This window comes from Artemia sp. Qi Xiang Cuo, chromosome 6 (genome assembly GCF_049724085.1).
Source record: "Artemia sp. Qi Xiang Cuo chromosome 6, ASM4972408v1, whole genome shotgun sequence".
In the NCBI taxonomy this organism is placed as follows: domain Eukaryota; kingdom Metazoa; phylum Arthropoda; class Branchiopoda; order Anostraca; family Artemiidae; genus Artemia; species Artemia sp. Qi Xiang Cuo.
Genome location: NC_142799.1, coordinates 23,053,706 through 23,078,987, shown reverse-complemented (window position 1 = coordinate 23,078,987; position 25,282 = coordinate 23,053,706). Strand labels below are relative to the sequence as shown.

The following is a 25,282-nucleotide window of genomic DNA, read 5'->3' as shown; positions in this document are numbered from 1 at the left end:
AAGGCCGTTTAATTAGAATAGATAGCTCTTTTGAAAGCACTAAAAAAACTGTAGCGTAAAGAGCGAGGTATTGACTTGGGGGAGAACCCCCTCATATACAATTTATGTTCGTTTTAAGTTCTAATGTTGATTCTTACTTTCAGTTGAAAAAACTTGTTTTTTTTATTTAATTTCTGATCGTTTTTTAAATAATGCTTGGAAATCCGGCGCCCCCTTCATAGAAATGTCCCTTCCCCCAAAGAAACATCCTCCATGGAAAGATTCTCCCAAGAAACCCCCTCCTCCAGCCCCCCCCCCACCAGAAAAAAATCCTTCCTAAAAATGTCTGCATACTTCCCAATAACCAATACAATATGTAAGCAATGGGCAAAGTTCATAACTTGCAGTCCTTCCCCTGGGAACTGTGGGGGATTAAGTCATCCTAAAAGACACATTTATTAGATTTTCGACTATGCTGAACAAAATGGCTATCTCAAAATTTTAATTGGGTGACTTGAGAAAAAAATGAGCGTGGGAGGGGGCCTAGTTGCCCTCCATTTTTTGGTCACTTACAAAGGGCACTAGAACTTTTAATTTCCGTTCCAATGAGCCCTCCTACGTAATTCTAGGACCACTGGGTCAATACGATTACCCCTGGGGAAAAAAAAACAGAAAAAAAAACAAATAAACACGCATCCTTGATCTTTCTTCTGGCAAAAAATGGAAAATTCCACATTTTTGAAGATAGGAGCTTGAAACCTCTACAATAGAGTTCTCTGATACACTGAATCTGATGATGTGATTTTCATTATGGTTTTATAGATTTTATGGGGTCTTTTCCCCTTTTTTCGAAAATCAGCCAAATTTTCTCAGGCGCGTAACTTTTGATGGCTAAGATTAAACTTGATAAAACTTATTTTTTGAAATCAGAATTAAAATCTGATTCTTTTGATGTATCTATTGTTATCAAAATTCTGTTTTTTAGAGTTTCGGTTACCATTGAGCCGGGTCACTCCTTACTTACAGTTCGATATCACGAACTGTTTGAAACAATAAGATTACCAACTAATATTTACCACTAATACCAACTAATTACCAACTAATACTCAGTTGTTTTTTTAATAGCTTTTAACGGCAATGGAACTTTGAGGACCCTATTTGGGTCCTTATTAAAACAATAAAACTACCAACTAATATTTACCACTAATACTAATTACCAACTAATACTTAGTTGTTGTTTTTTAAATATCTTGTAGAGGCAATGGAACTTTGAGGACACTATTTGGGTCCTTATTAAAACAATAAGATTAACAACTAATATTTACCACTAGGGTCCTCAAAGAGGACCCTAGTTCCTCAAAGTTCCATTGTAGGTAATGGAACTTTGAGGACCCTATTTAGGTCTTTATTAAAACAATAACACTACCAACTAATATTTACCACTAATACTAATTACCAACTAATACTTAGTTGTTTTTTTTTAATAGCTTGTAGAGGCAATGGAACTTTCAGGACCCTATTTAGGTCTTTATTAAAACAATTACACTACCAACTAATATTTACCACTAATACTAATTACCAACTAATACTTAGTTGTTTTTTTTAATAGCTTGTAGAGGCAATGTAACTTTGAGGACCCTATTTGGGTCCTTATTAAAACAATACGCTTACAAACTAATATTTACCACTAATACCAACTAATTACTAACTAATACTCAGTTGTTTTTTTTTAATAGCTTGTAGAGGCAATGGAACTTTGAGGGCCCCATTTGGGTCCTTATTAAAACAATAACATTACCAACTAATATTTACCACTAAAACTAATTACCAACTAATATATATTTTTTTTAAATAGCTTGTAGAGGCAATGGAACTCTGAGGACCCTATTTGGGTCCTTATTAAAACAATAAAACTACCAACTAATATTTAGTTGTTGTTTTTTAAATATCTTGTAGAGGTAATGGAACTTTGCGGATTCTATTAGGGTCCTTATTAAAACAATAAGATTACCAACTAATATTTACCACTAGGGTCCTCAGAGAGGACCCTAGTTCCTCAAAGTTCCATTGTAGGTAATGGAACTTTGAGGATCCTATTTAGGTCTTTATTAAAACAATAACACTACCAACTAATATTTACCACTAATACTAATTACCAACTAATACTTAGTTTTTTGTTTTTTTTAATAGCTTGTAGAGGCAATGGAACTTTGAGGACCCTATTTGGGTCTTTATTAAAACAATAAGATTACCAACTAATATTTACCACTACTACTAATTACCAACTAATACTTAGTTGTTTTTTTAATAGCTTGTAGAGGCAATGGAACTTTGAGGACCCTATTTAGGTCTTTATTAAAACAATAACACTACCAACTAACATTTACCATTAATACTAATTACCAACTAATACTTAGTTGTTGTTGTTGTTTAACAGCTTGTAAAGGCAATGAAACTTTGAGGACCCTATTTGTGTCCTTATCAAAACAATAGCAATAACAAACTTGACCAAATAGGGGATCCTATGACATTGTGTTTCCCCTTATCTTTCGGTGGCACTGTTTGTTTATGCTTTGAAAACTTATCATGCCTGAATTAAGAAAATATCTCTTAATAACTGGCTTGTACTTACAAGTAACTGTTTCCTTATATTTCGTTCACTGACTTGTTTTTTTTTTTTTTTTTTTTGCGGGAATGAATACGCTCAATAAAAATAAATAGTATTTTATCAAGCTAAATAGATGTTTATGTACCATTTATTTAAAAGTGTCTTTCCTATTCCAGTGGTAGTATTATTGAAATATGCCATTTCTTACAGAGGCATTATCAATATAGAGTTTTCTTTTCAAATATATTATTGCTTATTATTGGAATATATTCTATTTAAATAGTCATTTTAATAAAATTTTCATATCTAACAAAACACCAGTTTTTATTATATTCCTGTCGACTCCCCAATGTTAAATTTCATAACCTTTAAGGACTATAGTTGTTACAGCCTGTCAAAGGACAACAGATTTTGACTATTAATGCGACGTGGCAAAACAAACAAAGAAAAAAAAAATTCTGTTTTAGTAACTAAAGAAGAGAAAACACATCTGAAGAAAAAAGTTAGAAAGAGTGAAGAAAAAACACTAATATAAATGCTTATCCATATAGATATGACCCATCTTTCATCTTTGCTTTTAAATCGTTTATGGGCCCCTCCTAGGTCTAGGCCCTTTACTTTGGTGTCCTCCACTCTACCAGCCTTTTTGAAGTGGCCATGCATATTACTTCAAATTGCCATATCCAAACACCACCTGAGGTCACCACATTAGCGAAATGTGTCCTCCATCAAAGACTGTTTTAAACCTCTTCTGTAGTCACGTCTATTGAGCCAATAAAACAAAGACGCTTTTTAAGGATGGCCGGGGTAAAAACTGTATTGTATTGCACCTCAGCTGCGCTCAATAAAGAAAATACAGGGTGAATGGTTTTATTTATTAATATAAAAGTATTTGCAACTACTGACAATCGAAAATAGGCCACCCTAAACGAAGATACACTAAGCACAACAGATATTCTTGTGATATTAGTTTGAAGTCGCCACCCGGTTAGCTGAAAAATAATAGAATACGCTGTGTTTTGAACAGAAAACATGCCGAATGATGATATATGGTAATTTCTCAGAGTTCGGCAATTAATAGAGTGACACTGATGATCATTATGCTTATATTAAAGGTGTGATATTAGCCTATAAAGGACTAAGATCTACTATCTAACAATATAACTATACCATAAAATTGGTACCCTACAGGAAAATTGAAAACCAGTACACACCAACTTCTTCCTAAAAAAACGCTAATGTTAATGAAATTCACCCAATAGGTCGTACCTTCATCCCATGTTTATGCCACTTTCTCAGAGTTCACCAAACAACACTTATAAGAATCATATTGATTATATGATAAAAGCCTTATCTCACAATATGAATGTGACAAAAAATTGAAAACCATTAGTTCAATACAAATTTTCCCCACTAGATCATAACCCCTTCCTATGTTTTATTTTGTTTACATACCTTACGAGATCCGACATGAGGATCGGAAGATTGTGCTCAGTGTCTCTTCGTAGAACGAGCCACAAAATAACGATAACGTTTGACATCGTTAAAATATTCTCCTTATTTGACTTTTTCACATTGCTAACTTGATTTTCCATCTCATCATTTTCCGTGTCTCCTTCTCCCTCTCTTAAAATATAAATAATTTACTATGTCTGATTTATTTAAAATTCCCTAAAATCCAATCTTTTATTTAAACAAGCAAAATCCATAAATCCGATAAAGTACTGAAACTTGTCGTTTTTCGAACCAATCCTAAAATTTGCAGCAAAAAGACAAACAAAGGATAAATCTACAAATATAATTTGATATTTTATCGATATTATTATGTTTTATATATTTATATATTATGTTTTTATATTATTTATTTTTGTATTTTTTATATTTTTATATTTTTTATATTTTATATTTTATAAATATATTTTATATTTTTTATATTTTTTATATTATTTATATGTTTTATATATTTATATATTATGTTTTATATATTATGATGTTTTATATATTTGATATTTTATCGATATTATGATATTTTACTAAATGTAAAATGATACTAAATTTTAAATCAACGCTCACCATTATGATTTACTAAATAGTAAACAATATGTAAGCATTATGATTTACTAAATAGTAAAATGATATTTAACTATATATATATATTTATTTATGCCCGCTTACAATGGAGAAATAGAGAAAAAAAAAGCGGAGTACAAAATGAAACAAAAATTGAGGAACAAAATCGACCTCGAGACACCTTGCGGTCAGTGCTGCCAATGCGATATAATTTTACCGTTTTCGGTAGAATTTAGAGGCCCAGCTACTTTGCAGTACAATTGGAAATTTATTGGTACAATACAAATGTTCCTAACACATTTGGGTTTTACTTGCTCCATTTCTGACTCGGACATCAGTTCAAGTTTGACTTTATCAAAGATCTTCTTCCTTTTACGGCAAATTATTAACCTGCTGTTCAGATGGTAAAAATCAATCTCTCGCGGTACAATTTTGGTCCTAAAACTAGTGCAGTTTATTTCAAATCATTGGCAACGCTGCTTCCGGTATTGGCGTTACTGCCTTACCTTAAAAAAATATTAATACAGATTGTAATGGTCATTTGAAAGAAAAATATTTATAACCTTTAGAGATGTGAAGGTCACCCTATTTTGAGGTAAAAAGGCCTCAATCTTCCATGCTATTTTAGATTGTCATGACAAGACTGCCATGATTTACCACAAATAATTAATGACAAGATTATGACAATAATAGTCACGTAACAACATAATAGCTTACTCACTTAATTAGGCCCTAGCAAGATTAGCTGGACATTTTAAGGCTCTTTTTTATGCTAGTACTTCGGATAATTGAAGGTAGGGACTATTGTCTTAAGGTGAGGGTTCCAGGTTTTGTAATTTACTTAGCCCTTATTCAACGAAAAACTTATGTAGCTCAGTCCCGATTTAAATACCTCTCCTCTCCCCATGCTCAATTGAACCCCATTTTTCAATTAATTAGGGTTGGTCTAACAGAAGTTGAGATGCCTTAGGAAGAACCGAGTTTAACTGTCGGGAATGAATAGTTTAACTGTGGGGTTGATGTGAACGGATTTGATTTACGCGGGGTCCAGTTAAAAGAAATTGAGTTGAATAGGGTTAAGTTGAAAGGACTTGATTTGAATGGGGTTGATTTAAATGAAGTCAAATTAGGTGAGCGTTGATCTAAATGTGGGTTGAGTTAAAGGGGATTGGGATGCACCAGGGTTGAGCTGAATAGAGTTGAGTTGAATGGGGTTGAGGTTTGAGCAGCAATTTTCATAACAGTGCATCTACATTTTTCAAAAATTTGCAAAGGAGTCTCGACCAGGTAGCGTGAAGACCAGACTTACCGCGCTTGGACAAAGGTGTAAATGAATAGTGCCCCCCCCCCCGATGATTTTCTCACGCTGATTCGCATGGAGCTATTTGTTTTCAGTAAAGCTTGAGCGTATTCTCGAGAAATAAGACTTTTTTTTTATCTATCAGTGTTTCTAAAATGCGCTTTAGGAAGTTTCGTGCAGATACATTGTTTTACAAAATAAGAAATATGATTTGAAATTTCGACTACCCCATTTTCTTCAGATATTAGTAATACTGAAAAAATCAATAGACTGGGACATCAACCACTTTAACAAGGCCAAAAATCAAGCCACACTCAGGAATTTCAAGGCAACACTGCTGTAAAAAAAAAATGCTTAAAACTACCTTAAAAAAACTGTCTCAACGGTATACATTGATGATGGTGATGGCACGGATAATGAATATGGTGAAATTTAGACTTGTGATTGGTCCTTCTGATATACTGGTTTGGTTTAATGATTGTTTTGAAGCCTTTTGATTGGTCTGTCAAATGCACTGTTTTGAATTTGGAAAGTCAAGTCAAGTAGCATATGCACTGTAAGCTTTAGCTCCCGATCTGAGCAACCCTAGGGGAAACAGTTTAGTATGTACCAATCTATTCGGTGCAAAAAGTTACGTGTGAAGCCCCCCATAGCACAAAATACAGAGAAGGAGCAGATGCACTGTTTTGGAGACACCCGAACAAAAACGAAGAAGAATAATATATATATATATATATATATATATATATATATATATATATATATATATATATATATATATATATATATATATATATATATATATATATATATATATATATATATATATATATATATATATATATATATATATATATATATATATATATATATATATATATATATATATATATATATATATATATATATATATATATATATATATATATATATATATATATATATATATATATATATATATATATATATATATATATATACGTATTTAACTTAGCTTTATAATAAACACTTTTATTTAATTTTATCTGTTTAGGAGATCAAGTGTTCAAGCATAAAAGAGTAACCGTTTTAGGTATACAGCATTCGCTCAAAATACCCGTAACGTAAAACACTTGTAAGAACCTAACTTCATAAATAAGAAACAAAGTCGTTGGCAATCTTCTACCTTGCTTGTGCTCCAGAGGATCCTCGTTTTTTTCCAAATTTATCATCAATGGACATGCAGAACATTAAGACTTTCTCTTCGAAATCATTCGGCAACTCAACAATATTCATATCCCTTAGACATTTCACAGCATGTCTAACAGTCAGCTCAAACTTCCTCCACCTGTTAACTCTAAGAACTGAAAATTAATTTATTAGCATCAGCTATAAAAAAATTACAAAGTTAGGTCAGAAACAAAATTGGGTAATTCTAGAACGTCATTCATTTTCTAAAAAATGTGATGACACCGCCAAATTCTTACCTTGCGTTATAAATTCTATTTAATTTTGCTGCGAGAGTAATTTGAAATCTGTCTTTGCCTAGTTGTTTAAAAATAATTTTAAATTTCACTTTTTTCTGCAATGTCAACGTGGCTCGCTTGAAAAAAAAAATCATTAACAGGTTCCGCTACCAAAGTTAAACAAATTGTCGGAATACTACCCGAAATGCGATATTTCTACCCAGTCCTAAAACGTCAAGATTAGCCAAAAAGACAAAGGAGGAGGGATTTCATTAGGATAGCATTGATGAAATGAAACAAAACCCTATTTTACATTAATTTTTTATCAAGTTTAGAATTATTGATAATTTTTTTCATAATAAAGAAATACTACCAGTCCATATATTTTTCAATTCAAGTCAAATATTTTGTTGAAGACAGCTTTTAATAAACCATTTTCTTTTCTTTCTTTTCAATGCTAATTTTCTTGAATTTTCATTCCACTTGAATTGCAACTTTCTGAGTGAAATATTTATTTATTTTATTCAACACAGGAGAAAGTCATAGGCTTGTCGCAGTATTACAAACCAATTCAAAGTCAAAAGTGTATATATAGCCCACATTCACTTTGGCAATTATTATTAGCACCATTAAATCATAATCAATACGCCAGGTTTGACTTAGTAAAGAGCGAAGTGTATCATGTTTTTTCCCGTTCTTCGTATGGAAAAGTAAACAGAACAAACTTGAGAGGGGGCTCGTTCGATTGGAAGTTGAGTTATAGTGCACTTCTTAAGAAACGAAAGTCATTCAAGGGTATACCATACCAGCCTCCCTACTCAGAGGCGGGATTAGAGAGGGCATTTGCCCCGGGTGCAGAAATTTTAACCGCGCAAAATTTCAAATAAATAATCTAACGGCTATGACCATTTTGTAATTATTGAAATTTTATTGTAAGAAAGAGGGCGCTGTTGGCAGTAAGTATGAGTAAGCTGGATCCGAAATTTTCCTTTCTCCCATATCTTCACCATAATTCCTCTAACATAAAGGTAAGTAGGCCAAATTTAATTAATTATCATGTTTTTGGTATATTCTGTATTCAAATTTTGTTAACAAATGAAAATTTTCTTAAAATTTGGCCTGAAAATTTTGGGAGATAGTGAGGAACTGATCAATATTTTGCCCCAACCGCGAGAGAGATCAAAACAGCAACTGTCCCTACTGCTCCCTTCTCTGCAACGGGGCAAAATCCGTGGCATTGGATCAAAAGTCACAGATAGCTATTCTCGCTCAAAATATTTAAAAGGTCCAATAAATACGTGTTTGGGGATTCTACGACCCACGAAACCCCAGGGGCATGGGCCTTAAATATGCAGACTACCAAAGGCAGTCTGGTTTCCTTTCTTTTCTTATAACTTTTCTTTCTTGAAGGAAAAACTTATAGTAGAAAAAAGGCGAGCATGTTGAATCTTGGCTGTTCGATCGGCTTGAAACTTCCAGTATCGTTCCCTAGGCCAAGAGGACTTCAAACATCTACCGGAACAGAGGAGGGCAGTAGGAGACCAAAAATGGACTGAAAACTATTTTTCTCTGAACCGAGAGAACCTTAATGTAAAGAAAATTTTAGACTGAGAGAACAGGTCCTCTAAAAATGGGGCCCAAAAAAAGCATTTTTTCGTTCCGCATAAATCAAATACCTTCAAGTCCTTGTGCCAAGGGGACCCCATTGCACAAATGTAAAAACTGATTCTCCTAATAATAAGGTCATTTTCTCTGAGTGGCTTCAAACGTACAATGTAAATTCTAGTACCAACAACTCCCCAGAAAAATGTGAAAATGGGACAAAAAGTATTTCTTTCAATTGACTTGAAACTCATATTTACTGGCCCTAAGGTATCCCAATCTGGACCAAAAAACTAATACAGGTTCGCGCGAACACGTGGCTGGAAAAAGGGTTAAAACATTTTGTCCCCGAGAGACTTAAGACTTACATCCGTAAGCTCGTGGGGCAAGTAGCCCTACTACAAGAAAAGAAAAGATTTAATCATGGTTAATTAAACATACAATAAATATATTACACTAATCCCCATGAGGGCTCCTTGGCAGTTAAAGGAGTCCTTTAGATTAACACGCGAGTCATTTAAACTTCAGCTCAGAGAGGATAAAGGAAATTTTAAGGACTATAAAATCAATCAGCAAAAAAATAGACTCAAATCAATCCTAGAAAAAAAAACTATTAAGAGAAACCAGATTATTTTTTTTTTTTAGCCATTTTATAGAAGCTAGCCGGATGACACCTTCAAGGTTATCTATGCAGAATATTCCTAACAGTATATATTCGCCATTACAGGATTGAAGTCTAACCTTACGAATCGAGTAAAAGCAATTTGAGCTGGATCCATAGCAAGACGACGACAAATAGTTTGACCAGAGGTGAAAGATAACAGAGCAATAAGGAGCTCGGGGAGGTCACCCATGGAGCTAAGAAAAAATTAAGCATGAATTCGAAAGGAAATACAGGCATTCAAAATCAAGTAGTAGGATAGCTACTGAACGATTAATTTGCTGAACGAGGTTTTCTAGTTTTATTACGAGCCTTGGAAAGGTGTTGGGAAAGAGAAGGAAATGTCGACATCAATTTTATTAGATAGTACGAAACATGCGACTGGATCAAGCAGTGGAAAAGGATTCCAAAATTAATTCAAGCAAAGAATACTCAAGCCTCTTTAGACTTTGAGATTCAACCTAAGCGACGTTTTTAAAACAGTTTTCCGCCAATAAAAATAAAAGTATTAAGTGGCCTATGTGATCATTTAAAGGACAAATTTTGTCAGTAGGTATACCCAATAATCGAATATGTCAGTCTTTAGATCTGCTCACAGTAGTATTTGATAAATGATTTTCCTTAGATAACTGAGGAACTGCTTAAGAAACAAATGAGAAAATTAAAACTATGACTTTAAGAATTTATGGCAAGATAATTAGCATCAAATCACAAAAGCAATCAATTGAACAAAGGCACTAAATTTGACAGAAGTTCGGATTCACTTCATCCTATTCATTCGGATGCAGTAAAAGGATAGAGCGTTCCAGAATATAAGTGGTTGGTGACATTACTCACAGCCGTAAACGATTTCTATGCTAAAATTGGCTCCTGCGGTTTTGTAAAAAAAAAATTACTTAAGCTAGATAAGTCATTCATGGAATTTTATCTTCACGTTAGCATTCACAATTTTCTTACCTTCTTGCTCCTCAGCCTTCAGTTGCTGTAGTTCATTATAGGAATATACAGTTGGCTGCGTCTGAGTTGCTGAATAGTCGACAGTAACGTTTTTTGTATCTTCTTCCAAAGATTCCTGTAATAAAAACGAAACACTAATGCCTCGTCTTGATTTTAATTATTAACCCTGCCAGCAACAGCAGGGCCGGCTTTGACCGAACAGCCAATAATAGCTGTCGGAATTTTCAAAGCCTGTCAAGTTATATTGACAGTCCAATCATAGCAGACTGTTCAAAAATGACTCGCCTACAAAAGATGCTGCTGGCAGGGTAAATGATGTCAATCAAAACGAGGCTTAAGACAGTGGAAGGCAAACTAATACATGCAAATATCTCAGCTACATCACCAGCAGTTGTCCACGGCAAAAGATGAAAATAGCTCAGAATTGAGCAATACGTAATGAAAACCAAATTAAACTACTACTTCTAACAACTCACTGCAGCACCAAGCCATCTGAGGCGAACTAAGCTATGCACGCTCCTCCTCCATCCCAATCTATCTAAAGCCCTCCTATTTACACCCTCCCAAGATGTTCCAATTTCCTTTAAATCTTTATGACATCCTCCCACCCCAGACGAGGACGACCTGCTCTCCGTTTAGCCTTATACAGTTGGCCAAAAAGGACAATCTTCGGCAATCTTTCATACTCCATCCGCAGAACGTGCCCTAGCCATCTCAACCTTTCTTTCATTATAGCCCTAGAAAAAGGGATTTAACCACATTTTTCGTACAGCCTACAATACGGTCAGTCAGACAGGTGCCAAGAACAACCCGTAGACAATTTCTGTGGAAAACACCTAGTAAATCTTCCTCCGCTTTTCGGAGCGCCCATGCCTCAGAGCCATGTTTGACCACCGTCATCACTGTACCTTCCGATGTTCTAATCTTGGTCTTTTCATCTTCATTCATTCCTAGCCTTAGCGACTTAGTCTTCAAACCTATTCTAGCACCCTGAACTTGCAAAACCTCTAAAACTTCACTTATTTTGCTCACACTTTCATCTAGGATGCTTAAATCATCAGCATAATCTAAGTCCAGGAGACTTTTTCCTCCCCCTTTGATTCCATGCTCTCCCATTGCCTTTCCTGTACTCCTTAAGACAAAGTCAATCAAAATGGTCCATGTAAAGGGGGATAGAACACAACCCTACTTCACTCCTGAATTAATACAAAACCAGCTGCTAACCTCATTTCCTACCTTAACCGCAGCAGTGTTATTCCTCAACCAGATTTATTCTCCAAGCCTGTCAACTTTAACAAAGCTTGTCTCTTTAACATCATTACTCACATGAATTTCAGTTATGACTGATGAAATAGGTTATTCACTAAACATATTCCATAGCATCATATTTTATTGTTCTTACTTCTTATAATTGGTAAGTTTACACAACACCCAGCAAATTATTAATTTGAAAACCACCATGTGATGTTATACAACATGTCCATATAACGAACGGCGAGGGTTTGATTTCTGGTGTGGCCAGTTATTTGGTTTGGGATAGGGGTCAGTGGCAGGAATCTGTAAGCTCAGCCAGAGTCAACCTGGCTCTAAATGGGTACCTAGAGAAATCTTGGGAAGGCAAGCAGAAAGGGTGTGCAAAAGCAATTGGCTGGCCACCAAGCCCCCATTGCACTTCCTGACTGAAGGGCCTTGAAACAGAGCTCAGTGCTGCCGGTTTGGACCTTAAGAACCTAGTGCTGTATCCTTTACCTTTTTTGAAATATCTCTGAAGAGATGCTAATGGGACCAGAAGCGTCAGTATATTTCTAATCATCACAAGGAGATATACGTTTTTATGCCTTAAGGCAAGCGAGTACTTTTCAATACAGAGATTGCATACAGTCTTTAGGTTTCATTAAAAGCAACGAATTTTAAACGTAATTTGGAATGCATACATTGTTTTGACTGATGTATGGGGAGCTAGTTGAAACTTTCCTTTTTTTGTGGAGGGAGAGAGGTAGGGGGGAGGACTTGAGAATAATTTGTGTTTTGGATAAAACAGCAATATATTTTCTCTCCAATCCCCATATGAGAATGATAATATTTATATTTTTTTTCTTGTGTACATCTGTCGTCTGATTGGTTCTTGGGCTAGCTTTACATGTGGTTTTATGAGTGTATTTGCTCTTTTTGTTATTTAAGGAGGAATTATTAGTTCAATTCCTTTGTTTGTTTTTTATATTGGTGTATGGATAATTTACTTAATTCCTAATTCTGCACTATGTAAAAGTGCAGTTTTGTCAAATAAAACACAGGTTTAACAAAAATTGACGAAAATTTTAAGGAGAAACATCAGGCTGGACTAAACTCAATCAAATACATAAGGTAAAACACACAAACTCAAAGATTGGTAATGTCTAAACTAACATGCCCACAACAAAAAGAGAGGTCTGATATCAAACATTTTGTAGTAACGAACTGTACTAGTAAGGGGCAATACAGCTCAACATTAACCAAAACTCTAAAAAACGAAATCTTGATATCAAGAGATATATAAAAAAAAATTGACTTATTATGCTGATATCAGATGTATAAGGTTCATTAAGTTTAGTTTTCCATCAAAAGATATTAGCCTGAATTGCATGATTTTCATAAAAGGAGGGAAACACCCCCTAAAAGTCAAGGAATCTTAATAGAAATAACACCATTGGGGTTTCAAGCTTCTATCTACTAAAATGTGGAATTTTGTATTTTCTGCTTTAAGACGGATCACAGATGTGCACTTATTTGTTAATTTTTAGTTTCTTTTCCCAGGTGTGATTGTGCCAAACACATTATTGTAGAAGATCAAGAGGGGTCTCACTTGGTCATAAATTAAACCTTCTAGTGTTTTTTTTTTCAGATCCACACTCTCTTTCCCCAAAAGTCATCTGAGTAGAATTTTGAGACATCCATTTTGTTCAGCATAGTTGAAATGTATACCTTGGAGGATAACATGACCCCAAACAGCTCCTGGGGAAAGGACTAAAAGTCATGAAACTCGTCCATACTGTTTAGAAAATAACATTCATTATTGTGATGCATAGCTCATAGTAAAGAGGTAGAGCGTTTGGCTACAGATTGAGCAGTTACCAATTCAAAATTGGGTGTAACATACTTTTTAGGAAAATTTAAGAGGTATGGCATCGAAATTTAACATAAAATAAATAGGATTTGTACAAAACAGTTTGCAGTAACAAACTGTAGGTAAGGAGCAACTCGGCTCAATAGTAACCAAACTAAAAAAATTGAATTTATATAACAAAAGATGCATAAAAAATAGGCTTTTTATGCTGATCCTCAGAAAATTTGCTTGATTTTCAAAAAACAGTGGAAACTTCCTCAAAATGTCAAGCAATTTTAATGACTACTTGCCATTAATGCAGTTTGCAATCCTAATGGTGCAATGACTTAACAGCAATTTTTAGGCTGTTTGGTACTGTTGACTCTTAGTTTATTTTTTACTGATTATTCACCCACTTCCCCTTTTTCTAAGACGTTTATATTGAATTTTTTCTGGTATCTTTATTGAAAACAAAAATGAAAAACAACAACATATCCCCCCCCCCCCTAGATCTTTAAAAATATATTTTACCCCTTTCCAGTTTTTGGTGAATTGATACCACTGAAGGAGCGCTGGGTTTACCCATCCCCCATGCATCAAACTTTAGCATAAAGAGCAGGTATTGAGGGGGTGGGGAAGCCTGTGTCATATATGGAATAATGTCTATTTTTTATATTTAATTTTGGATTGTGTTTCAAATCATAGGAAATCCCCTTCATCCCTTATAAAATTTCTCCTGGAAAATTCCACAAGAAATTTTTGTCCCCACAGAAAACTCTCCATGAGAAATCCTCCCTGCAAAAAAAAAATCCCCCCCCCCTAAAAATCCAAATATTTCCCAATAACAAATACTATATGTGAGTAATGGGCAAGTTGCACAACTTAGTGCTTACAGTCCTATCTCCAGAGATTATGGGGGGCCATGTCATCCCCAAAGGCATAGTTATCAGACCTTTCAGCTGTGCTGAATTAGATGGCTTTGTCAAAATTTTGATCAGATGTCTTTGGGGAAAAAGGGTCTTTGATCTTTTTGGTCACTTAAAATTGGCACTACAATTTTTGGTTTATGAAACCAAGAAAGGAAAGTATATAATAAATGAAAAATAAAATCAAATGGGTGAGAAAACGAGGATTTTGGCAGCCAGCAGCAAAATATTAAGACAAAAAACAAGTAAATATTTTGACAAGGACCTCTGCCAAGTCATCCTCAGTGCTCACAAAAAACAAAATCTAACCTTTCTAAGTGAACCTAAAAAGAGGAGAAAAGATACTGAATCAAGAAACCAGCCAGAAATAAATGAAACGCAATTCATCAATTGGATTGGACAGGTATTATTTGCCTTGCAATAGGTTTTGCCTTTCTGCAACCCCGATTTCCATTAGATATGCAGACAGGTTGTCTTAAATTAGACTGGGCGAAAATGTTGATTGAGTCTTTTAATATCAATGAGTGACTGAGACAATTTTAATATTTTATTACCACTGAGGACGACTTGGCGGAGGTCCTGTCAATATATTTGCTTAGTTTTTGTCTTCATATTTGGCTACTGGCTGACAAAGTCCTTATTTTCTCACCTCTTTGTTGCAACTTTTAAGAACAACTCCTGAAATATAAGAGCCGATTAATTGGAATAAGAAGCTTTTTAAAGTAGTAAAAAACTTTATTTTAGTATGGTTTCCTTGCACATTGGGTTACATTGGAAATGTAATCCAAAAATGCAAAATTCCAAATTTATGTACATAAAAGCTTGAAACCTTTCCAGTAGGGTTCTCTGGTGTGCTGAATCTGATGGTGTGATTTTCAATATTGACCTTTTGGGGTACTGTTCAACTTTTTTGGGGTGCTTTTTCACAATGTAGCCTAAGTGGTGGATTTGAACCATACACAAATCACATATTCAAATTTGTCATTAAAAGCATATTTTTATTTGATGAATTAGATTTAATTTTTAGTCAATCAATTTATTGAATTAAATTGAACCTAACCTCTTTTCTACTTGATCAATAAGAGCAAATGTTTAAGACATACATTTTTGTAATGAGAACAGAATGAGATAGAAACTTAGAACATTAGTTTTTGTATCTGTATGATGAATCCAGCAAAAGATACAAAGACTTAATATTAGTAGATAATATTTGGGAACAAGTTAGTGTTGATACATTCTTAAATATAAGAGATATATATTAATATGTTCTTAAACATATTATAAGCCAAATTCTTAAAATTACAAAATTCGCTTTTGTAGTAGGCCTACAAGCAAAAACTGAGATCATTTAAAGCTTGACTTTTTTTTTTACCAACAAGTGTGACTTATCATGGCACAGGCAATATTATGATCTGAAGAATCACCTAGTGTTTGTCTTATCTTCTCTTTAGCTAAATAGTTTACTAGATCACAATGTTTTATTTAAAGACATTATACCTATCCAATATATATACAATTTTTAGAAGGATTGCCTCTTTTATTAGAATTTCATATTGGAAGACAAATCTGACAGTGAAAAATGTGCATTATTATAAGTTAAGTTTTAGCCACACATCATTTTGGGAGGCATTGGTATTCAATGATGCATCATGAAGATGAGCATTTGTACTTTTTTGAAATAGCAACTACAAGATATTTGCTGTAGAACAATTTTCAACAGAATCCAAATTTTAAAGAAAAATTCTTTTTAAGTGATGGGTTAGAACCAAACAAACATTACAGATTCAAATTTTGCATTAAAAGCATACTTTTATTCAGCATCTGATATAGTTAACACAAATGAATGAACATGCATGTTTTTTTTCAAACTGTCTACCCAAAATCCAAACTGGATTCTATTCAGCAGTCTCTAAACAGATTTATTAATCTTTTTGGTCTTGCCTATTTGTATTAAAACAACAGCTAAATTAATCAAAATAGAAGCATAAAATTTCACAGAATAAGTCTTTTTTGGTATATGAATTGTGGTGTTCTTCTCAAAATTCCTTTGCTTACAAAAATAAGGAGAGCAAGCATCTAGCATCATTAAGCATCTGAGAACTTCTTCAGTTCCTCCTATATTCCTCCCCTATTATTTATCTTGAACATGAATGCATCACATACATGCATTACCTATAACATAATCCCCCTAATACAGCTGAATAGGGTACATACACAAGTATGTGGATGCTGTTTGTTTGTAATATTTTTGTACTTATCAGTTAAGGGCTGGGTACACATAGCTGATTTTGGGTACTGATTTCCAAATCAGTGCTGATTTTAAAAGAAATCAGTGTCAATTTGAGCTTGAAAAATATTCTAGTTTTTGGTGCTGATTTACAAAATCAGTGCTGATTTTCATCATGATCACCACAAAAAAATAGGGATACAAATAGATAGTCAGCCAAAAGTATCTGTGGTGAAAGACCCCACTACTAAGCTGAGAACTAATCTGAGATCAATCAAGCAACTGTTAATAAACTCCAGTTGACTATTTGTGTCCATGATTGTTTGTTTTGAAAATTTTGCGCAATAGATTTTTCTTTCAATAAATTTTTCTTACCACTAGGCTATTGTTTGTCCACTGATGCTGAAATCAGCTACATGTGCCTAGCCCTTTAGTCCATAATATCAAACAATGCCAATAAAAAAGAGCAAACTTTAGCATAAAGCTTTGGGCTAGGGACATCAATTACATCCTCTGGATTCAATAGAAAGATTATTCTTAATGAAATAGATGACCTCTAGAGTGCAAACATATTTAATTAAATTTTGGATTTGTCAACATAAAGGATAAGCTTATTTTGAATATTAAACAATTCTAAATCAAGGACAGATCCCTATGGTACACCATTATGTACATTAAAAGGTCTGTAAAGTAGTTTTTTTTATTAATTTGTTTAAATATTGTATATTTTTCCCTTTCCAAGATAGCTAAAAGTAGCTAAATTAGAATTTTACCAAGGTAATCAAAGGTCAGAACCCTCTAGAGGGAGAAGGAGTGAAGATAGGTGCTTCAAAATACTTACCTGTGACCTACTTTAGCCTGTAGACCCATCCCTAAAAGTTTTGTTTTCCTAACCTAACCCCTTTCCAAGATAGCCAAAAGTAGCTAAAGTAGAATTTTACCATAGTATGTTTACTTTATTTGTAAGTCAATAATATGAACTATGAAAAATTTTCCAAATGTGATTTTAATAGGCTAGGCCTATTAGGCTAGGCTACCTTTATTTGTACTGTAGGCCTAGCCTACTACAGAAGTGAGAAACTGAAATGGAAGAAGACTAGATGAATAATAACATAAATTTCCATAATAAATCACGTTATTTTTAAAGAGGAGGGGAGTTAACCTGTAGCCTAATAACAATATCAGGCCAAATTATATTACACAGCTATATTCTGCTCCACAATATTCACAACAGACAGTGTATCCAATAGGAATAACGTCTTCACCACAAAGGTTGCAAACTGGCATGGTCTTTGCACTTAATATAAGTGGTTGTGATTATTTTCTAGGCTAGCTTATTTGCTTTAGCGTGGTTCAAATTCAAAGTTCTTGCTGTTGGCTCGTGGATCTAATATTTAGACAAATTCTTCAAAAATGCGTGGCCGAAAAGGCAACTTTGATTTTTTTTTTTTTTTTTCAAATTTTTTCCGTGCCTGGGCTGTTCTGTTCGGTCCATTATGTAATCACACTAGTAGACAAAATTAAAATTGAAGGACAAATATAGCATAAATATTGAGTACATTCGGGCTTTAGACGACCATTGTTTTTTAAGTTGACCATTGTATATAATAGTCAAATGCAAGCGTTCTACTATTCATACTCACTGCTACTCTGATCGTTCTAACCTTGAGCTCTAGGCTAGTGGACTTTTTTATTTCGTGCCACTGAGCAGAGTCGGCGCATAGTCACTTAAGGGTGTTGGGAACTTTTCTTATAGATTTTAGAGTTTTTAACAAAGGTGGTATTATAGTCTTAAAAAAAACTTCTTCATTTAATTTTTTGCACATATTGACTAACAATTTGACAATTGGCTCCTTTAATGACAAAGAAGTAAAGTTTTGACATTTGAACTTGATAGAGCTAGGTATGACCTAACTTCAGTCACGTTAAGTACAGTTAATTGCAGCAGTTCGAGGTCTAAAACCCTTAAATGTATTCTGTTCGTAGTCTTTGAGTTGAAAAAGGTTAAACTTTCTAGCATGAACTTAATGTGCCCAAAATGGGATGGAGATTTATGGTATAATTGTTGGAGAAACACAAAAGTGTAGAAATTCACCTTTGCCATAATTATGGTGGTTTTACGGATGGGGCGGGCGGAGTGGGGGGGTGTAGAAATTGATTTTTGGTCCCTCTTTGTTTCTTGGAATATTTCTGGTCTACGCTGTTATTATGAAAGTTAAGAGTAATATTAAACATATTCATTCCGTACAGGAGGGAACCTCCTATACCTCCTCCGCCTCATGGTTGTAAAAACTTCGGAGGATGTTCTTTCTATCAGACATTGAGAGTTCTAGTCCTTTCTTATATTTAGAAAGGGATTGGAGACCGGCCAGCCCATATCCTAAAATTGTTTTTGATATCTGGTTGCTTGACATTTTGAGGTACCAATTTTGTATTTTCTCTTTAGCTGGTCAATTTTGCGCTTGGGGGAATTTTCCATGGGGATGGGGTAAATTTTACACGGGGGGGGATTTTCAAGGTAGAATTTTTCGCGGGGAAAAGTTTCCATGGGGGTATTTTCAGGGGGGGGGGTATTTTTAGGGTGGTAAACGCCTGATCTCAATTTTATCAAGCATCAAGTGAATCAACTTAATATAATGAAACAATCTTCTAATTTCTATGTTCACCGCTATTGGGCTATAACCGGCATCACATGCCTCTTATTAACGAATTATAACTTGTATACTGTGCAATCACGTTTTTTTCGTAGATTAAATAAGAAAAACAAGTTTTTTTTAACTGAAAATAAGGAGCAACATCAAAACTTAGAAAGAACAGAAATTATTACGTATATGAAAGGGGCTGTCCCCTCCTCAACGCCTCACTCTGTACGCTAAGTTTTTTATTGTTAAAAAAAAAACAGAGTTTTGAGAAAGAGTTTAACTTTAGCGTAAAGAGGGAGGCGTTGAGGAGGGGACAGCCCCTTTCAGATACGTAATAATTTCTGTTCGTTTTAAGTCTTAATGTTGCTCCTTACTTTCAGTTAAAAATAACTTGTTTTTTTTATTTAAGTTTTGAATGTTTTTGAATTAATGGAGATTTTGATTTTGGCTCACCGTACATGAATATTTAAAAAAATTGCATATTAATTTTACTTTTATTTGGTTAAATGGCTTTCTTTTCTCGAAAGTTGTTTAATTTAATTTACGAACGTTTTTATTAGTAATAACTATACGTAACATACGAATTAACTTACGTAATGAACTTCTATATCCATATGTTTATAATAATTATATTAGGGGGTTCGCCTCCTAGTCAAACCTCGCTCTTTACGCTAAAGTTCGAATTTTGTTCCAATTCTTTAAAAATGACCTCTTAATCACAAAGGCCATTAATTAGAATAAATAGCTCTTATGAAAGTACTAAAAAAATGGCTTAAAGAGCGAGGTATTGACTAGGGGGTGAACCCAATTTTATACTCATTGATTTCTGTTCGTGTTAAGTTTTGATGTGGCTTCTTACTTTAAGTTGAAAAACTTGTTTATTTTTTTATTTAATTTCTGATCGTTTTTATAAATAGTGCTGGGAAATCCGGCACCCCCTTCATAGCAATGTCCCTTCCTCCATCAAAAATTCCGCCCTGGAAAGATCCCCCCACATACCTCCCGACCCCATCCCATACCACCCGGAATTAGTTCCCATTGAAGACGTCTGTAAACTTCCCAATAAACAATACTATATGTAAACATTGGGTAAAGTTCATAACTTTCAGCCCTCCCCCCGGGTACTTTGGGGGATTAATTTAACCTAAAAGACATAGTTATTATATTTTCGACCATACTGAACAAAATGGCTATCTCAAAATTTTGATCGGGTGACGTTGGGGAAAATGAGCGCGGGAGGGGGCCTAGCTGCCCTCCATTTTTTGTCACGAAAAAGGACCACTGGGTCGATACGATCACCTCTGGGAACAATAAAAAAATAAAAATAAAAATTAACACGCATCCGTGATCTTTCTTCTGGCAAAAAAGACAAAATTCCACATTTTTTGAGATAGGAGCTTGAAACCTCTACAGTAGGGTTCTGTGATACGCTGAATCTGATGGTGTGATTTTCATTTCTATAGCTTTTAAGGGGTCTTTCGCCCTTTTTTCGAAAATCAGGAAAATATTCTCAGGTGCGTAACTTTTGATGGGTAGGACTAAACTTGATGAAATTTATATATTTGAAATCAGTATTAAAATATTTTTCTTTTGATGTATCTATTGGTATCAAACTCCCGTTTTTTAGAGTTTCGGTTACTATTGAACCGGGTCGCTCCTTAGTTACAGTTGGTTACCATGAACTGTTTGATACCGTGGGATTTCGCAAATTTTGCCAGAAGAAAGATCACGGGTGCGTGATCGGGAAATTTTACACAGGGGGGATTTGACAAGAATTACTATACGAAATTCTATTTTTCAATTGTCTTACGTTCTCTTTACCAACTCAATTTTACATGTGGAGATGTTTGGAGGGAATTATCTGGGGGTGATTTTTGCGTGTTTTCATTTCCTGCAAAAAATTACCACGGAAGGGGGCATATCCAGAGTGATCGAGAAAATCGTTAGAAATTAAAGTCTTTTTCAAATGAATCTATGTTAAGGAGAATTTTTCAGGCTAAACAATCCGAAAAATTATACGGGAGGAGGGGACTTCATCGAGGATGGAGGATGGAACATTTTCAGCGAGGATGGAACTTTCTGGAGGGAATTTGCACTTTACATGGAATGAGACTAAAACGGAGGTGTTTCCTGTGAGGGTGTGTGTGGGGAGGATATTTCATGGAGGGTGAGCCAGATTTACGGGCACTATTCGAGAAAAGGTCAGAAATGAAATATAAAAAAACGAGTTTTTTTTTCAACTGGAAGTAAGGAGCAACACTAAAACTCAAAACGAACAGAAATTATTTCACATACAAAGGGTTGCCCTCTCCTCAAAGCCTTGCTCTTTATGCTAAAGTTTGACTGTCTGTCCCAATTTTTCGAGAACCGTAACTGAAACGCAGGAGCCGTTTAATTAGAATAGGAAGCTTTTTTAAAATTGCTATGAGCTTTAGCGAAAAGTATTAAAAGGGAGCAGCCCTTCATATGTGGAATTTAGTTTAGTGTTACTCCGCAAACACTACGAGCCTGAGAAAATTTGCCTCGTTTAAAAAAAGGGGGAAACACTTCCTAAAAGTCGAAGAATCTTAATGAAAATCACACCATCAGATTCAGCATATGAGAAAATACTACTGTAGAGGTTCAAAACTCCTATTTGTAAAAATAAGGAATTTTGTATTTTCTTTTTTTTTGCCAGGAGAAAGATAACGGATTAGATTAGATTAATGTATTTCCAAATTACATTGCTAGAGATGATCAATAGGCAACCGCCCACGCTAAGAGATAAATGTACTAGCACTTGGCGGTTACTGCAAACTATTTCAAGTAACTTAAAAAATAACTTTTAAATTTCTAAATAAATTTTAAATTTCTTTTAAACGCATACTAATGAACATTCTAATAAAACACAGAAAAAAAAAGAAAGAAAAGAAAAGAAAAAAGAAGATAATAACAAAAGAAAATAAATGATAACATATATCTTCAATCTCTGAATCATGGCTCCTCTCCCCCCTTACAAAAAAATTCTTTACTCTTTTTTTAAACAAATGTTGGTGTTCAGCCACTTTAAAACTATCTGGGAGGGAATTCCATACCCCCTGGCACAGATTTTTTATTTGAAATCCAGTTCGACTTCCACTCCTATACTCCGTCACCAGATTATTAGCATTCCTTGTATAATAATCATGCAAATCATTATTTTGTCGAAAAAAAATCTTAAAACACCGATGGACACACTTCATGTAAACACTGGTAAGTAAAAACCGCAGCTTGGTAGTCACGAACTTGTCCTACATCCATCACCTTTAATTTCCTAAAACATGCTACTGTATTATTAGTTTCTTTATCGTCGCCCCTTTTCAAACGGACTGCCATAATCTGTAATGCCTATGCACGCCTAAAATTACCAAAAAAAAATTGCTAGCCCATAACACACAGCCGTACGATATATAGGGGCTAATAATCGCATGATAAAGAAGCAACATCACCCGACCTGGTACAAAGTGCTTCTTTCGACACATAATTCCAAGGCCTCTTGCAACTTTTGCTGCCACAAGATCAATGTGTCGTTTCCATCACATGATTTAGGCTCACCGTACATGAATAATTACAACAAAATTTTCATATTAATTTTACTTTTATTTGGTTAAATGGCTTTCTCGAGACTTGTTAGATTTTATTTACGAACGTTTTTATTAGCAATAAATATACGTAACTTACGAATTAACTTACGTAACGAACTTTTATATTCATATATTCTTAATACGTATATTAGGGAATTCGCCCCCTAGTCAATACCTTGCTCTTTAAGCTGAATTTCGGATTTTGTTCCAATTCTTTGAAAATTACCCTTAATCACAAAGGCCGTTAATTAGCATAAATAACTCTTATGAAAGTACTAAAACATCTTTGGCTTCAAGAGCAAGGTATTGACTAGGGGGTAAACCCAATCATACACGTAATATTTTCTGTTCGTTTTAAGTTTTGATGTTGCTCCTTATTTTCGGTTGGGAAACTTTTTTTTTATATTTAATTTCTGATTTTTTTTTTTTTAAATAATGCTGGGAAAACCGGTGCCCCCTTCATAGCAATGTCCCTTACGAGCGTCTGGTAAAGCCATTTTGCTTTGTGGCAATTTTAACACTGACCTTACTATCCCCAGTTTACCGTGGTCCCAGATCTTATTATCATCACTTCCGAAAGATCTAACTGTGGCAACGAATAGCAGAAATAATACTTATGTTCAGATCTTGAATCGTTAAAAAAAGTCTCTTGTTAAAGGGTAGGATGAAATGTTGATTAGTGATCATTCTTACCTTGAAGTGTCTGCTGTTTTAAATGTTTTTTTTTATATACATTGTAATCCCAAATGGTTTCAAAAACAGCTATGGGATAGGATAGACGTACACTTATATCAGTGTTTATTAGATGATATTCTCAGTAGAATTATAATTTCTTTTCACCTCCTATCACAGTCTCAAAAATTTCATTCGTTGGAATTAGATATGTATTATGCTGAAATAGATCATGCTATGAAAGTTGCGGCTTCCGTTGCGGTTCCTATCATTAGAGTCCTTACAAATACACAAAAAAAGGGATGGTCTGATATGCCTGGTTTGGGCGAAGCAAAAGAGAAATATTGGCTATGGTATCATATTTGGGATCAATGTGACCGACCGAGAAACGGCCCCCTTTTCCAGATAATTAAATCAACAAAAAAAGAAATATATAATGTTAGTGGCAACATGGAAGAAACAACAAGTAAAAGATATATCAACCAAAATTAGGAATAATCCAAAGTTACTTTATAATGAGGTTAATAGATTAACGCAATCACCAGCTGATTTATCCGACCAAATCTCGCTGGAACAATGGTATGGACATTTTACTTCAGTATTTTCGTCCAACCCACCATCAAATGAATTGAGTTATCGTGAATTGTTTTATAAGCATTTTTCTCAGTTGAACCCATATAAAAACCTAGCTTGTTTTTTCTCCATCTTCGGTTTTGATTAAAATTAGATCACTAAAATTTGGGAAGGCCCAGGTCCAGATGGTTTGTTATCAGAGCACCTTTTGTATGGTACTACAAAACTACTGGAACATATTAAGTTATTATATCAAGTAATAGTAATCCAGCATTATGTCCCTTCTTTGATGGGAGAAGCTAAAGTAGTTGGTATATGCAAGAGGGGCAAGAATCCTTCATATTGTTCATCATATAGACCTATAACACCTTGTTCTGTTATTAGTAAATTATTTGAAAATATTTTACTCCCAAATTTATCAACAAAATATGATATGGGAAACCATCAGTTAGGTTTTTGAAGTGGTGTTGAGGTTCAAAATGCACACGTAATATTTCTAGAAATATTGGAACACCATCATCAAACAGTTCGTGGTAACGAACAGTAAGTAAGGAGCGACCAGGCTCAATGGCAAGCGAAACTCTAAAAAACGGACTTTTGGTACCAATAGATACATCAAAGGAATCAAATTTTAATCCTGATTTCAAATATATAAGTTTCATCAAGTTTAGTTTTACTCATCAAAAGTTACGTGCCTGAGAAAATTTGGCTGTTTTTAGAAAAAAGGAGGAAAGACCCCCTAAAAATTATAGGACCGTAATGAAAATCACATCATCATATTCAGCGTATCAGAGACCCCTACTGTAGCGGTTTCAAGCACCTATCTACAAAAATGTGGAATTTTGCATTTTTTGCCAGAAGAAAGATCACGGATGCGTGTTTATTTATTTTTTTCCAGGGGTGATCGTGTCGACCCAGTGGTCATAGAATATCGTG

The 25,282-nt window shown here is 34.3% G+C and overlaps 1 protein-coding gene across 2 annotated transcripts in view; it reads right to left on the bottom strand.

Moving 5' to 3' along the window:
• TAF1B (TATA box-binding protein-associated factor RNA polymerase I subunit B) overlaps positions 1 to 18,210 on the bottom strand; it is a 66,056-nt gene extending 47,846 nt beyond the window's left edge. Inside the window, exons 1-4 of one of the 2 annotated variants that reach the window (XM_089090544.1) lie at positions 18,058 to 18,210; positions 10,623 to 10,737; positions 7,123 to 7,300; positions 4,043 to 4,213 (exon numbers count right to left, since the gene is read on the bottom strand). In XM_089090544.1, coding sequence (XP_088946670.1) covers positions 4,043 to 4,213; positions 7,123 to 7,300; positions 10,623 to 10,737; positions 18,058 to 18,144 — 551 coding nt within the window. In that variant the 5' untranslated portion in view covers positions 18,145 to 18,210. Of the gene's footprint in view, positions 1 to 4,042; positions 4,214 to 7,122; positions 7,301 to 10,622; positions 10,738 to 18,057 lie in introns of those variants that run through there. The other variant, XM_089090545.1, reaches the window with a different exon arrangement.
• Positions 18,211 to 25,282: the final 7,072 nt, after the last annotated feature.